Here is a 14,272-nt window from a genome sequence, read left to right on the forward strand (position 1 = left end):
ATATTATTAATATTATTACTATTATTATTATTATTATTATTATGTTGAGTAAATTATTGATATTATACCATAGCATTATTGTTAATATATATATATGTATATATATATGTGTGTGTGTGTGTTATACATATATCTTCTTCTAAACTTGTATGAAAAATTACGCAATATTATACATATATATGTATATAATGTGTGTGTACGCATATATTCGAATTATTTTTATCAGTTTTCTCTTTTTTAAAATCTTACGCAGTATTACCGTTACATACTTCAACATATAGGTATACATATTCAAATATATATATATATATATACATACACGTATATATATGCATACGCAAAAATACAAAATTGATTATCATAATTTCCCGTGTTCAATTGTTCGATAACGTTCAATAATAATGTGTAACTATAGATCTACCGGATCAATAAAATAATAAAACATTTATAACGAGTAAATATGTTTCATGGGGGATGTGAGCTTCGATTAGCCTTCGAACAAATCGATCGCCATTTCATCTAACTCGATAGCGGCATTATAAATCAATCATTGGACTGCTTGGATAACGACGTAATTGAACGATGACGCGAGATCTGAAATTATATTTACGGATAAAATCATTAAAAGGTCGAAAGCAAAAATTTAAAATAGCTTTCCTTCTCTTCTATATTATTGGTGTACAAGATCTCCGAATACAAAGAGTGAGATGAAATGGTCGGCAGCGAATGCCAAGCTCACACCTGCAACAGATTGTTGTAAAAGTTCACTCGAACTTTTTTCGTCGAATTAAATCGTCACCGTGTACATGTGTGTATTATATATAGTATATTCTTCTTATTATTAACGTTATTATGATCCTTAAAGATAGCGTTATATTACTATTATTGTTATTATTATTTTTTTTTTAATTATACATCGTATTTTACCATAGTTACCATTATTATTATTGTTGTATTATTTAATCATATTATTGTTTTATTCTCAGTTGTTGAATTGAATTATGAGACACAGTATATGACAAGTTATTACGTATGCCGAGTCGTGAAGTAATTTCAGTCAATCGAATATGCATCTGTATAAATAATTATACGTATCTGTATATTATTACACGATATCATTGTAATGAGATATTTGCATAAATCAAACGTCTACAGCGCAATCAATTATGGCATTAATATAACGGAACAATTGTGCGTGAGAAGGGATGCGGTGGTAAAGCTGCTAGCGATATTATCTATCGTTACTGTTAATTTAGCGCCGCGAAAGATGAATATTACGTAATAATAAGATTGTTACATGTATTATTACTCTGGGTAAATTTACGTTGGGTAAAATTCGTGAAAAATTTTTTTTTTTTTTTTTTTTTTTTTACGAATAAAAGTAATATACCGGTTCGATCGTCAGATTCATTGACGTCCAGCTGTAATATTTTATTTATTCGCTCCCTTCATTATAAACCTTTATTTCATTCTCCAACGAATTAATTATGTAACTTTCGGCTATTATAAATTCTTCGCATTCATCGCGTGTGTGTATATATATATATATATATATATATATATGTGTGCGTATGCATATATGCGTGTGTATCTATTCGTTTGTCGTTATCATTACTATAACAACAATTGTTATTGTTGTTATTAATATTATTATCGTTATTGTTGTGATTCTGATTAATAATGTTCTGAGAAATGCATTTTTTTTCTCTCTATTCTTTAGTTCTTCGGCCTTTCGACCATATAACACAAGTATAAACAATCGAATCTGGCACAGAATGGCCTAATTCCCCGGTTCAACTAGATTCGAATTTACGTATGTCATTTTCTTTTCTCTCACATTTCATTCATAGCGACATGTTGTTGTATTTATTTATTTATTTTTATTTTTTATCTTTCGTCTATCAATTTCCTCCTCTTCAATCCAGTCGATTAGATCTAACAATTAATTGTTAGTAATACAAGTATGCGTTTTGTATATAATACAATCATTATATGTATACAATATGTGTGTGTATATATATATTATATTATTCATCAATTAACTCGTGTGTTGCTGCAGTTTAAAAATCTCTTTTACGCATCGTTTATATCGTAGAATTTTTCATTTCATACTTCTTAAATAATTAATTGATTGTATTTAATATGTTATTTTCTCATTTAAATTCTTCATTAGATATTTGAGTAATATAATTAACAACGTGATAATACAGTGACGTACGGGGTCGTGTGTATATACCTATATCTCTACGAGCGCATGATTTCTTTTATCTTTCTTCTGTTCTTTCTTTCTTTTTTGCTTTCTTGCTTGCTTTTCATTATACAGGTAATATAGCATTGCAGTACGTAAGTTATTACAGTAAACTTTCCTCTATATTTTGAGCATACCGTGCGGCTGGTTGGCTATAATAAATTGTATCCATATATATATATATATATATATATATATATATATATATATATATACATACACATTGTATATTTATATGCATATGAATAGTTGCCGTTAGTCGTTATAATAATGCAGCATCAATTCCTACTTAAAATAACGTTCGAATGAACGGGAACTGATTGAAAAAACGAACAAAACGAACAACCAACAACAAAAGCAAAAAGCCCGTGCCGAAATTATGGAAAAATAATTTCCCGTACGAATTATATACACTGAGACGCAACAACAATTGAATCGAATGTATCCAGACAATTTAATACATATACATGCATATACATATATGCATATATATATATATATATATATATATATATAAACATACGCATACATATATATATATACGCGTATCCAATTTTACACACAAAAGTATATATAGCATATACGTACTACATATACGCGCGTATTTAGCGACAGTGATATAAATAATTTGTTGTACATGTGTGTACACATATATATTTGTGTATATACGTATACACTGTATGACATACATGTAATAAGTATAAGATACGTGACTCGAGTATAATGCAATGTATGTTACAACAATAGAGAGTACACGCAATGTATAATGTTTGTCTATGAATATAATTAAGTTAATAACGGTGCAACGGTATTTCAATGTAGAATAGGAACAGAGATGCGAAGATATTATATAGGGAGAGACTACGACTTCCCCGCGTACACTAATTCAATTCCATCGTGTTCAGTTGATTAATTAATTAGTCAATATTATAATTTATTAACAGTTCGTACTATTCATTAGTTTAACGGTCGATCATTCATTTGTATTTATTTTTATTTATCTTTATTATTTTTTTTTTTTTTTTTATTCCCCTTGCTTTCGCTCCCCCTTTCTTTCTTTTTATTAAATTTTAGTCGATTTCATTCTCCTCTTTCTATCATTTCTCTCTTACGATTTACCTCTTTATGCTTCTTCGCGATTTAATTTATACAATTTACCTATATCATTATTATTATTATTATTATTATTGTTATTTATTTATTCATTATTGTTATGTTTTTCCTTCTCCTTCTCCCGTCTTCTCCACTTCGACTATAACGTGTCAATATTGTATATTTACAGTGTTAATAAGTTTGCGTACGCGTGCCTCTGTGTATAATATATTTATAACAATATTCATTAGTTTCCTAATCGTATTTTATTACATGCTGTATAAACATGGTTGAGATTTTTACAATTTCGTATCATATACGATTTTGATGCGAACATATTGATATTATTATTATCGTTATCGTTATCGTTATTATTATTATTATCATTATTATACACTCTGCTGCACGTTCGATCGCGAAACCGCGGGTGTAAATATTTTTATACATTATCATTTAATTAATTCATTTTATTTTCTCACATTATCCGGATACATTGTTTGTTTAATCGTATTATATGCATAGTAGGTATAATAATAATGTCTTATGGATACGAAGTTGGTATTTTATATAATAACGCGATTCCGACATACATGTAATATTATAACTGTCGCGTATAATAATATAATAATATAATAATATAATAATCTATATGTATATATTAAATATATAATACGTATGTATAATATTATTATATACTTTGTCGTATATTATCAATTGTCATCGTGTTTGGTTTTATTATTGATATTATAATGTATCTACGTGTCCTAATTATAAATACTGCAGCGATACAATTTTCCCGACGGTCTAACAAATCATAAACGCGGCGCGTCAGACGATCGTTAAATAAAAGTTCTTTGGCAAATTTCGCATTTGTCAGTTATTCGGCATCGATGATATTCGATCGTTATACGTGCGAATCGCGTTTCATGCCGCGACCCCCGATGTTCCAAACGCAACGCGATTATGCATGGACTTTAACGCGGTGTATTTACGTATGTATCATTATACCTATATATACATACATATCTGTACGTATAAATATGTATAATTGATATACATACTACGATTGACTGCGGATACATAGTTATTACATTATTATTATTATACGTATGCGTACGGATATAAGTTGTCGTTTCGATATCATATCATACATATACCGCATGTCGCATATGCACGCGTGTGTATGTGCGTGTGTAATTATAAAATTTTCCAACTTTGAAACGTATTTTTCTTTTCTTTTCTTTTCTTTTCTTTTGTTTTTTCTTCTACGCTCTTATTTAATAATATTTATTTCTTATCCTAGAAGACTTACAGGTTTAATTGGGAGGCATTTTAGGTGTGGATGTTTACACATGTACAAATCTCAATTTTACACGTATAGATATACATATCATCTACGCCTATTTAACATTTATATGCATATGTATATTTATACGTTTTTCATAATATTTATTTTCTCTTTTAATATATCAACACTCGTTAAACACGCTTATTACGGTTCCGTTTTTGTAAAACAGTCACGGAACGTATATTTTATACACAATCGTTTAATTAATACATATGTATATGTAAATGTATATGTATATGTATATATATGTATATATATATATATATATGTTATATATGTATATATATATATATTATACATACGCTTATAACTATTTATAATAATATATCCGGCGGCTTATCCAATTACGGCGAAAAAAACTTTTACATCGCAAGGCGACACGCGGTGGTTTTTTTATTTATTCATTTATTCATTCATTTTTTTAGTCATTTATTTATTTTATACTCCTCGCAGTTATTATTATCGTTATTTTTCTTATTATTATTATTATTATTATTATTATTATTATCATTATCATTACTGTTATTTCAATAATTATCCAATAAGTGTTCGATTACAACGTTCATCGTTCGTTAATATGGTCGCGTTATGAGCATTACAATACCGTAAATCCGTTATACGTATAATATAATATTAATTAGTATGTCGTACAACACGGCCACCTATACGTTCGTACTTTACCCGGATAATCGATAGTCGACGTAGCGAAAGATCATGTACAATACGTGTATATATTACATATAAATGTATAACCTGTATCTCGTCGGATGTGAAATACGCAGGCGGTATAATCTACCTCCGTACCTGTCATAACTAATCTCCGGAGCGACGAGATACTCTGTCGAATAATCACTACGCACTTTTCTACGTGTGTATAATTTATTTATATGTATAGTAGGGTCTATCGGAAAAAAATAATTTACGATTTTCCACCGTGGCATCAGCTAAAAAGTTTGTTTCGGCTAGAAGAAGAAATATTCTGTGAAGAGGTGAGCGTTCCACGATACGTGGAACATCGCGGTCATTTGATTTTTCACTCATTTTTCACATTTTCTTGAATTTATGAGGAAACACGTTGCGGCGCTTCAATTATTATTTATTTCCTGACATTTGTGTTCAACCCAAGGATCGCGATCCGTAACGCAACGATACATCGTTCGGGAATCTTATTCTACTGAATTAAAAGTTGATCTTCGATTATAAATACTTTACGACATTGAATTGATAATGGAAAAGTTGTCAGATACGCTTCTCGAAACATCAACCGGAGACTTGACATTACAAGCCTGGATATTTTTCGTGACGTAAATTGATATAATGATCGATTTGAGCAATATAAAAAGTTTTATTCACGTTACATCGTGACTTCGAAAAAGTGCAAAAAAGTGAAAAATCGACTGAGCGCGCTTTTCCGCATAACTTAGAACGCTCACTCTCGATAGAAACTTTCTTTCAACCTGAACAAACTTTTCATGGGGTGTCACGGTGGAAAATCGCAAATTATTTTTTTTCCGAAACACCTCACATACGTACGCATATGTATATATGCATATATGTAGGTATAATATGTATACGTATGAATTTATAATGATTTGAGAAAAATTCACAAAGATCGATCGGTGATACGTAATAGATCCGAAAGATATACAATCGGCTTCGCGCGTCCAATCTTGTTACGACAGGTGTAATTAATTCATTGAAATTACTCCGAATCGCGCGCTTTAATTCGAAACGTCAACCTAATTCTAACCTTCGACCTTAAGACCGAGCCGTTCCACACCTGCCGAGTGCGGCAGAAATCAATAAGAAATCGACCATCTCTGTCTTGCGTTACTCATAAAATCCCTAAGTCAATTTTCCAACTCGCTTAATAGACGATAGTTTATCCACATTTCATCGTTTCGCATTTCTTTTCTCTTCGTCAACCTTACAGAAGAGCGTTAAAAGTTGAAAGTAATAACTCTTTAATATATTAATACTTGCAATTATAGACACGACATGTCGTGACTCTTGCGTATTTAATTAATTATGCACCTGATGAGCAGCTGCAGGTCTCTTTAATTATAATGTACCTTTGAGATCTGCAACAACTTCAGGAGCGACGAACGGGATAATTTTGTTACTTCATATAATCTGGTATCCTAGATTGGTTAGGGTTTCCTACGATCTTGATTATAGTTTATCTATGTAATATAATAATAATAATAACGTAGTTTCTATTACGTTGAGTTGCTTTTCTACATATTCTATTTTATATATATATATGTGTCTGTTTGGGTGTGTGTGTATTATATATATATATATGTATTATATATAACGTATATGTACAAATTACGTATACATTATATATTATTATTATTATATATTATGTATACATTATTTCTTTTTTAATTTAATTTTTTTTTTATCGGAACACTTGAATTTCACATGACATCCCGCGCAATTATTGTTATTGATTCTTTAACGATTATTACTATTATTATTATTATTGTTGTTGTTGTTGTTGTTGTTGTTCTTGTTGTGGTTGTTATTATGATTATTATTTTGTCAATTTATCACCCGCCTTACGTGTGTACGTACCTATATCATACACGTGTACAGCGTGTATAGTATTCATATTAATTCTCCCCGATATTGAACCCCGCGTAATTAGCCATTGGCACGCGTGTATTTCACGCGCATACATAATCATGTATACGGGGCTTATATATGTATTGATTAATTCACATTGCTCAAGTCAAGTTTCTGTCTATTTATTTGTTTATTTATTTATTTATTTATTTATTAACTAGATCAGCTTAAATGTTACGTAAATTTTAATATTATTTATAATTTTAGCGTCTCCTCATTTCTCCCCAAAAAAAGAAATATTACAACTGAAATCGAATGCCCTAAGCCCAGCACTATAATCGCGGCTGCTGAATCAGGTTCGTCGTCCGTATATAATCCATCTACACGTACTGTTATGTGTAGGTATATATATATATATATATATATATATATATATATATATATATATATATATGCCTATTTGTAATATAGCATATTATGTATATATTAAGTAATTATTCTCTACGTCGTGACTAATATCGTATCGAATAAAATTAACAAAACAAAATTCTCGGAATGTAATAAAAAAATTTCTTACATTTCTTTTTTATTTTACTTTTATCGAGTTCGAAAATCGACGGCCGACGAACCTGCTTGTCGATGGAAAGAAACAGCGGATATTATGACATTTGTAACGGAGGCGAGCCTTTCGGCATTATTTAATTAAGCGCTCTACGACGCTGGCGTGTATATAATGCGGATCGTATACTCCTACACCTGAAACCGGCCTAATTTGAAGCATTTGTTTGTTTTTTCTGTTTTTTTTTTTTTTAACGGCTAGGCGTACTGCGATACGCGAACCGTACTGCGCATGTGTAACATTGTTCACTGCTGTGTATGTGTACCAACTATCAAAGTATTCGATTCGATTCAAGCTGCTACTATTCGTCACGATACAGGCCATGGTCACAATACCGATGATATCATCCTCGGTACGCATTCATGTACTGTACCTCTATTGCTTCAAATCTATTATCATTTATGCATCTGTGCATGTGCGAGTGCAATTCAGCGTAATTAGACTATCACAGAACTTGTGGGGTGCGGACGAAAACGGGTGGGACCAAAAGCGGGCTACTTGATATTCGATGTGTGTAATCGTTGCCATAATTTCGTCGAGATATTTGCTGAACAATACCAACAGCAAGCAGTCAAACGATTAATCACGTCGTCGATCGTTAGGAGTTTTCGAAAAGATCGTGCGTCGAGCCGATCGCAAGAAACTCGCAAGCCCTCATTCTACGGGGATCGGTCGACGCAGCGACATCTCGCGGAAAGTGGTTCGGCCGCTGTTAAGTCTAAGTGGAAAGGGACCGCGTAGGGCGAACGCGTGGCTGCGAACATAACCAAGTAGCGACGGCTGTCGTGGTCAGTCGGCGGCCGCCTGTCAGTGGAAAAATTTGGCGCCGATACCGTTCGGCCGCCTTTGAACGTAAGTGGAAAGGGACCGTGTAGGGCGAACGCGTGGCTGAGAATATAGCCAAGTAGTGACGGCTTGTCGCGGTCAGTCGGCGGCCGTTTGTCAGTGGAAGAAGTCGACGCTTCGTGCGGCGGCAGCGGCAAAAGTAGTCAAGGTCAGCGTTGGTCGGACATGAGTGGAAATTTGAGAAGAGTCGCGTCGCGTACGGGAACAAGTGACGACGCGAGTCGCGTGTGTTTTTTGACCATGGGCCTCTGTTGCATCGGAGTGAAAAAGTGAAAATTGGCGGAAAAACTGTGTTTGTTTGAGAATATTCTGATATCGCTTGTCGCGTGGTTTTTCAAGACCCGAGTTTGGTCCACCCTGTAAATTTGTATGTGTTATTGAGTGTAAGTGCGTGTACAGGATGAAAAGAAGGGAGTATAGTTGTTATATCAACCTGTAATCGTGAGTTATTCTATTCAATACAGAACGACACTGTATTTTCTGATTTGCGCCAAGACGGAGTAGAAGAGAAACAACAGCAACGAGACCAACAGCCCACAAAACTTGGTTATAAAATCGTAACAATTAGTGTGATATAAAAATATCGTCGAACGTGTCTAAAGAAAAGTTCGCTTTACTAATGGGATACGAGGGGTGCTTGATTGGTGTCGCCGTTGGTGTTGTTGTTGTTGTTGTTCTTCTTCGATCTTACAATACACGTCGTCTTTTAATCGAGTCTGAAAATTTCATTTTCTTCCTTTCATGCCTTATTCTTTGTTTTCTTTTTTTTTTCTTTTTCTTCCATTAAACACGGAGCGCAGGAACGATGCCGGACCGCGTCTTTCACGCGATGCAGCCAATCGCTCCGATTCTTGACAGTAGGATCGCATAGTTAAGGTCGAAAGCTTAAGACGAGACGATATAATTTATCGATAGATTGAGGAGATGCGAGGAGATGAAGAGCAGCGATTAGAGTAGAGTAGAGTCTCTTCTTGCGGGGTCTGCTGCGAGGCGGGGGTGCTGATGTGTGCAAATTATCTCGTTACGTGGTGCATGTTACACTGCACCCTTGGTATTTTCTTTCTTTCAATGTCACGCAGAGCGCGTGAACAATTTCTTGCTTTTCATGCTTTTTTTTCCCTTCAGTTTCTTGGGAGTACGCTTCGGTGTTTGTATACATATACATGTGTGTGTATGTGCATTGATTCATATTAGTTCCGTCTAATTTCAGGCGAGGCTGCCACCGAGAGGCTCATCGTCCCCACGTTCAGACACGGACGTCTCCTTCTCTTCTGGTCTGGAAATACAATCCTGGGAATCAGAAGGACGAAGTATACGGGTGAGAAACAATTCGTTAATTGAGTAATTCACTTGTGTCAAACATCATCGCTTCGATCCTATCGTCGCAGCGCATCGTCCGCTTATCGGTATCGAATTTCCAAAAATCATTTGAACCCCAAAGATAATCCGAGAGTATCGCGAATATTTGTACATCTGTATACATATACTACCTGCAAATCCGAACCTAATCGCGTCAAACGGACGGATAGAATTAAATTTAGATTCGTTGTCACTGAACCGTTAAAATCCGATTAGCGATTATACAGAAATTTGTGAGGCATATGGAACGAATGGAAATCAACGAAACAACGGATCGAAACTCGATGGTTGACCCGCGATATATATATATATATGTATTGGATGTATTAGGGTGTTTCAGAAAAAAATAATTGGCGATTTTCCACCATGACACCGCGTGAAAAGTTTGTTTGAATTAAAAGAAAGTTTCTGTCAAAAGATGAGCATTCTACGTTATGCGGAAGATCGCGCTCAGTCGATCTTTTACTATTTTACATTTTTTGGAAGTTATGATGTGTCATGATTATAATATTTTTTATTGCTTACATCAATCATAATATCAATTTACGTCACGAAGAATATCCAGGCTTGGAGTGTCAAGTCTCCGGTTGATGTTTCGAGAAGCGTATCTGACAACTTTTTCATCATTCATTCAATATCATAAAATATTTATAATTTAATACGAACTTTTAATTTAGAAGAAAAAGATTCCCGGTCGATATATCGTTGTGTTATGGATCATAACTTTTGGGTTGAATGTAAATGTTAAGAAAGAAACAATAATTGAAGTGCTGCAAGATGTTTCTTGACAAATTAAAAAAAAAATTTAAAAAAGTGAAAAATCAAATGACCGCGATCTTTCACGTAACGTGGAACTTTTTTGGTTCGTGGTTTACCTTTTCACAAAATCTTGCTTCAAACCTTTTGGCGGATACCACGGTGGAAAATCGTAAATTATTTTCTTCCGAAACTCTCCGATACATCCATGTTATTTTCTCGAAACCATTTTCACGCATGCGTTCGTTACGACTGAAGACGAATAACACGATTCGTCGAAGGATGTCGAGAGTAAATCCGCAACCGCAATCAGTTGGCGCAAAACACGCACCTACGACCAGGACGAGGAGTCGAGGGTGGTTTCGTCCATGGTGTCATTCGGTGGCTGGGCTTGGGCAGTCTACTACTGGACTATGATGTGCGGTGCCGAAAGTAGCACGGCGACGGTCGCGATAACGGTGAACATCGTGAATATGATGAGACAAAACCTGGGGAAGAAAGACCGAGGCGGTAAAGAAGGTGAGTCTATCTCTGTCAGCGCAATAAAATTAGTCAGCGACTATTCCCCCACCTGTCGACGACCATCGCGGCGAATTTCCAGTCGCTGATGAGTTCCGCTTCCTCGTCAGCCTTCTTCATCCGGTTCGTGATGAACTGCAGCTCCCTCAGGATCGTCTGGAGTTCTCTCCTCGTTCCGCTCAGGGGCAAAGAGGCCGACGTCTCCTCGACCGTCGCCGGTCTCCCCGAGAGCGGCGTTCCGTACGCCGACCTGCTGCCGAAAAGACTCGATTAATCCAACTTCCGGTCGACGCGACGTCGGGCAATCGAGGTCCGAGTATGTACCGTATGTACCCGGCTGAGGGGTTCGCCGTGGCGCTGTTCCCGTGACGGAAGTCGTCGTCGATGTCGAGGACGTTCGCCAGGAGACTCTTGCTGCTCCGTTCCTGGAGCTCGAGCTCCTTCATCCGGTTGCTCATCAGTATCGTCTTCCTCGTGATCTTCTTACCCGGTCGGCTCATACCCAGGATCCAGGGCAGCCACTGGAGCAGGATCGTCTTTATCTGGAAGAATGGAGGGTGAGTCGGTTTTCGAATTCGGCATCGCGCGCCAGTCCCGTTATCCCGATACCCACCCATTGAGGCATCTCGTGAATGTCCGCCGTTCGGTGATGGTAGTTGAGGACAACAACCGTGAGAACGACGCTGCTCGCAACCATGAACATTATGCAGTTGAAGTACGTCCCTGAATCGGTGAGTTTTTGGAATCCCCCCGAAAAAAAGAAGGCATTGATTAGCTGAGGTAGTGGGAATTCGGGGGAGTTTTCGGCCTGGCGAGAGAGATCACCGCGAGGTGGTGGAAATCGGGGCGGGGGTGAAATTCCGAATTTGAAAAGTGCCGAAGGCGAGGAATCACGAATTTTTTTGCGGAGGAACTCAAAGTAAACGAATCAAACTTTGACGAAACGTCAAAGTTTCGAAAGTGCAGAAATAAGAAGATTTTGAAATCTGAATCATCGAAATTTCTGTGAAATATGCCTTGGTGAAATCTCGACACGTTGATCTTTCTTTGTTTTGTTTTTTCTCATTCTTTACACCCACTCGTCGAGTAACATTTTAATATTCGAAATTGCACTCTATCGAAACTTTATTTTTTGGAATTTTTCTCTTTCAACGTTCGGCTTTCCGACCATTCGTAACTTTGTCGTTTCTTCAAAGCTTGATTTCCTTACTTCAACTTCCTCCCCCAAATAATTCAGAATCAGGCGCTTTCGGAACTTTTCGAATTCGGAACTTCAACCCCGCCCCTGAAAATCTAAGAGTGCTCACGCCTCTCATCCGTACCGCGCATAGCGAGGTGATCTTTCGTCGCCTGAGGCTAACGACAATCATTCGAACGTTCGATCATCACCATACAGTCGGGCTAGCAGGCAGGCAAGCAGGCAGCCAAGCAGGTTGGTAGGTGGGTAGGTGTAGGTGAATATCGGTCGGTATGTAACAGGTATAACTCGAGCAATCGCAGCGTCGCTGAGGAAATTGTCACCGATTCAACGAAACATCGTATGTGCGTCACCTCGAGAGAAGTATAACAAGACCGCACAGCGAGGAACCTCGAGCAACGCGGCGTTTGCTCGACAAACGGCGAACCGTGTGTACGCAGGTATGTGTCGATTGTACAAGGATAACAGCGTCAGTCTCTCGCCTCACTCACGCACCGATCACACCTCACATCCTGTCATATCGTAGTCTAACCGACTAAGTCATCCTCGCCCCGCATTCGAACCTCTATATCATGCATTCGGTACAAACAAAGAGAATTCCGTCGGGAAGTTTGATATAACGAAACGAAATCATAGATCTTGCACGATTCGGGTCGGAGTTTTTTTTTTTTTTTTTTTTTTTTCTCCATAGTCAACCATTCCAGCGACGAAAGAAGAAATGAGAAACGGAAAGATATCAAAAGATCAGTTCAAAGCTGCATAGATGTATAAAAATGGAAGAAGGAAGGCAACAGATAATAATCAACGTTACAAATGTTATTGTCCAATACTCGAAGCGTGTTAAAGTTGTATCAGGTATGACTATTTATAATAGTGCATAAACATATTCAATTCGACACGTGTATGATGATGATAATGACAGTAGTAGTAATAATAATAATAATAATAAAAATAATAATAAAAGCAGTGATGATAATACTGATAATAGTAAGGTAATTTTACATGATCCCAATCTCGCGAGTTAGGAAACATACATCGACACAAATATACGGCATACACTGCATACTTATAGGTATATGTAAATAGCTACAGTATACACATAAGATACTATAGTACATATTATAGAGTGTCAACACCGTGACTGAGAATTATCAGCATGCAAAAATCAGATGCGAAAACATATCCAACAACAACGGCTGAAACTATACGTATAACAGTATAAGCGTGAGCGTGTATTTTATATATAATATACATATACACATTTACATATCGCACATAAATTTCACGATGCGTGGCGTAGCTTTGGCCAGAAGATGCACGCGGTTTTTATTCGATGTCGTTTCATTTTGTTTTTTCGTTTTTTTTTTCTTTGTCCGCGTGATATTCATCGGGCACTTCAATTTTGCGCAGTGGTTTACTTTTCGCATTTTTTTGCTACAATAGTGTCTGTACAGGCTGTAGAATAAATGATGAGAAAAACGAATTCTTCCCTGTACGCAACGTTTGTTCACCGTTATATCAGGTATAGTATATTAGGAGGACATTTTTTTTTCCATTCGTATAGCTCGAAATTTACGCATGTATGAGCATCGGGCAAAACGCGATCGCAATTTATAGAAAGTAAATTTTCTATGTGGGTGGGAAAGGGCGACAAGTTATTTAAGAGCGGGGTTGAAAAAATTAATTACAGATTTTCAAAGATTTAAGCCTGTCTCG

At 35.9% G+C, this 14,272-nt stretch overlaps 1 protein-coding gene and 1 long non-coding RNA gene across 6 annotated transcripts in view; one reads left to right on the plus strand and one right to left on the minus strand.

Moving 5' to 3' along the window:
- Positions 1-8,016: 8,016 nt before the first annotated feature.
- Positions 8,017-14,272, minus strand: part of nAChRalpha6 (nicotinic acetylcholine receptor alpha6) — a 63,383-nt gene continuing 57,127 nt past the window's right edge. For 3 of the 4 annotated variants that reach the window (XM_046634453.2, XM_046634457.2, XM_069137587.1), the window contains 5 exons: positions 11,972-12,081; positions 11,683-11,900; positions 11,411-11,611; positions 11,171-11,327; positions 8,017-10,000 (listed from right to left, as the gene is read on the minus strand). In XM_046634453.2, the coding sequence (XP_046490409.1) occupies positions 11,243-11,327; positions 11,411-11,611; positions 11,683-11,900; positions 11,972-12,081 (614 nt within the window). In that variant the 3' untranslated portion in view covers positions 8,017-10,000; positions 11,171-11,242. The remainder of the gene's footprint in view (positions 10,001-11,170; positions 11,328-11,410; positions 11,612-11,682; positions 11,901-11,971; positions 12,082-14,272) is intronic. The other variant, XM_046634455.2, reaches the window with a different exon arrangement.
- On the plus strand, positions 9,090-13,439 carry LOC124222939 (uncharacterized). Of its 2 annotated transcripts, XR_011177569.1 has the most exons (5): positions 9,090-9,165; positions 9,935-10,042; positions 11,098-11,358; positions 11,469-12,089; positions 12,838-13,439. It is a non-coding gene; the product is annotated as an uncharacterized lncRNA (long non-coding RNA). The 2 variants fall into 2 exon arrangements; XR_006884152.2 differs by having other exon boundaries at positions 11,469-13,439.

This window comes from Neodiprion pinetum, chromosome 7, assembly GCF_021155775.2.
Source record: "Neodiprion pinetum isolate iyNeoPine1 chromosome 7, iyNeoPine1.2, whole genome shotgun sequence".
Taxonomy (NCBI): domain Eukaryota; kingdom Metazoa; phylum Arthropoda; class Insecta; order Hymenoptera; family Diprionidae; genus Neodiprion; species Neodiprion pinetum.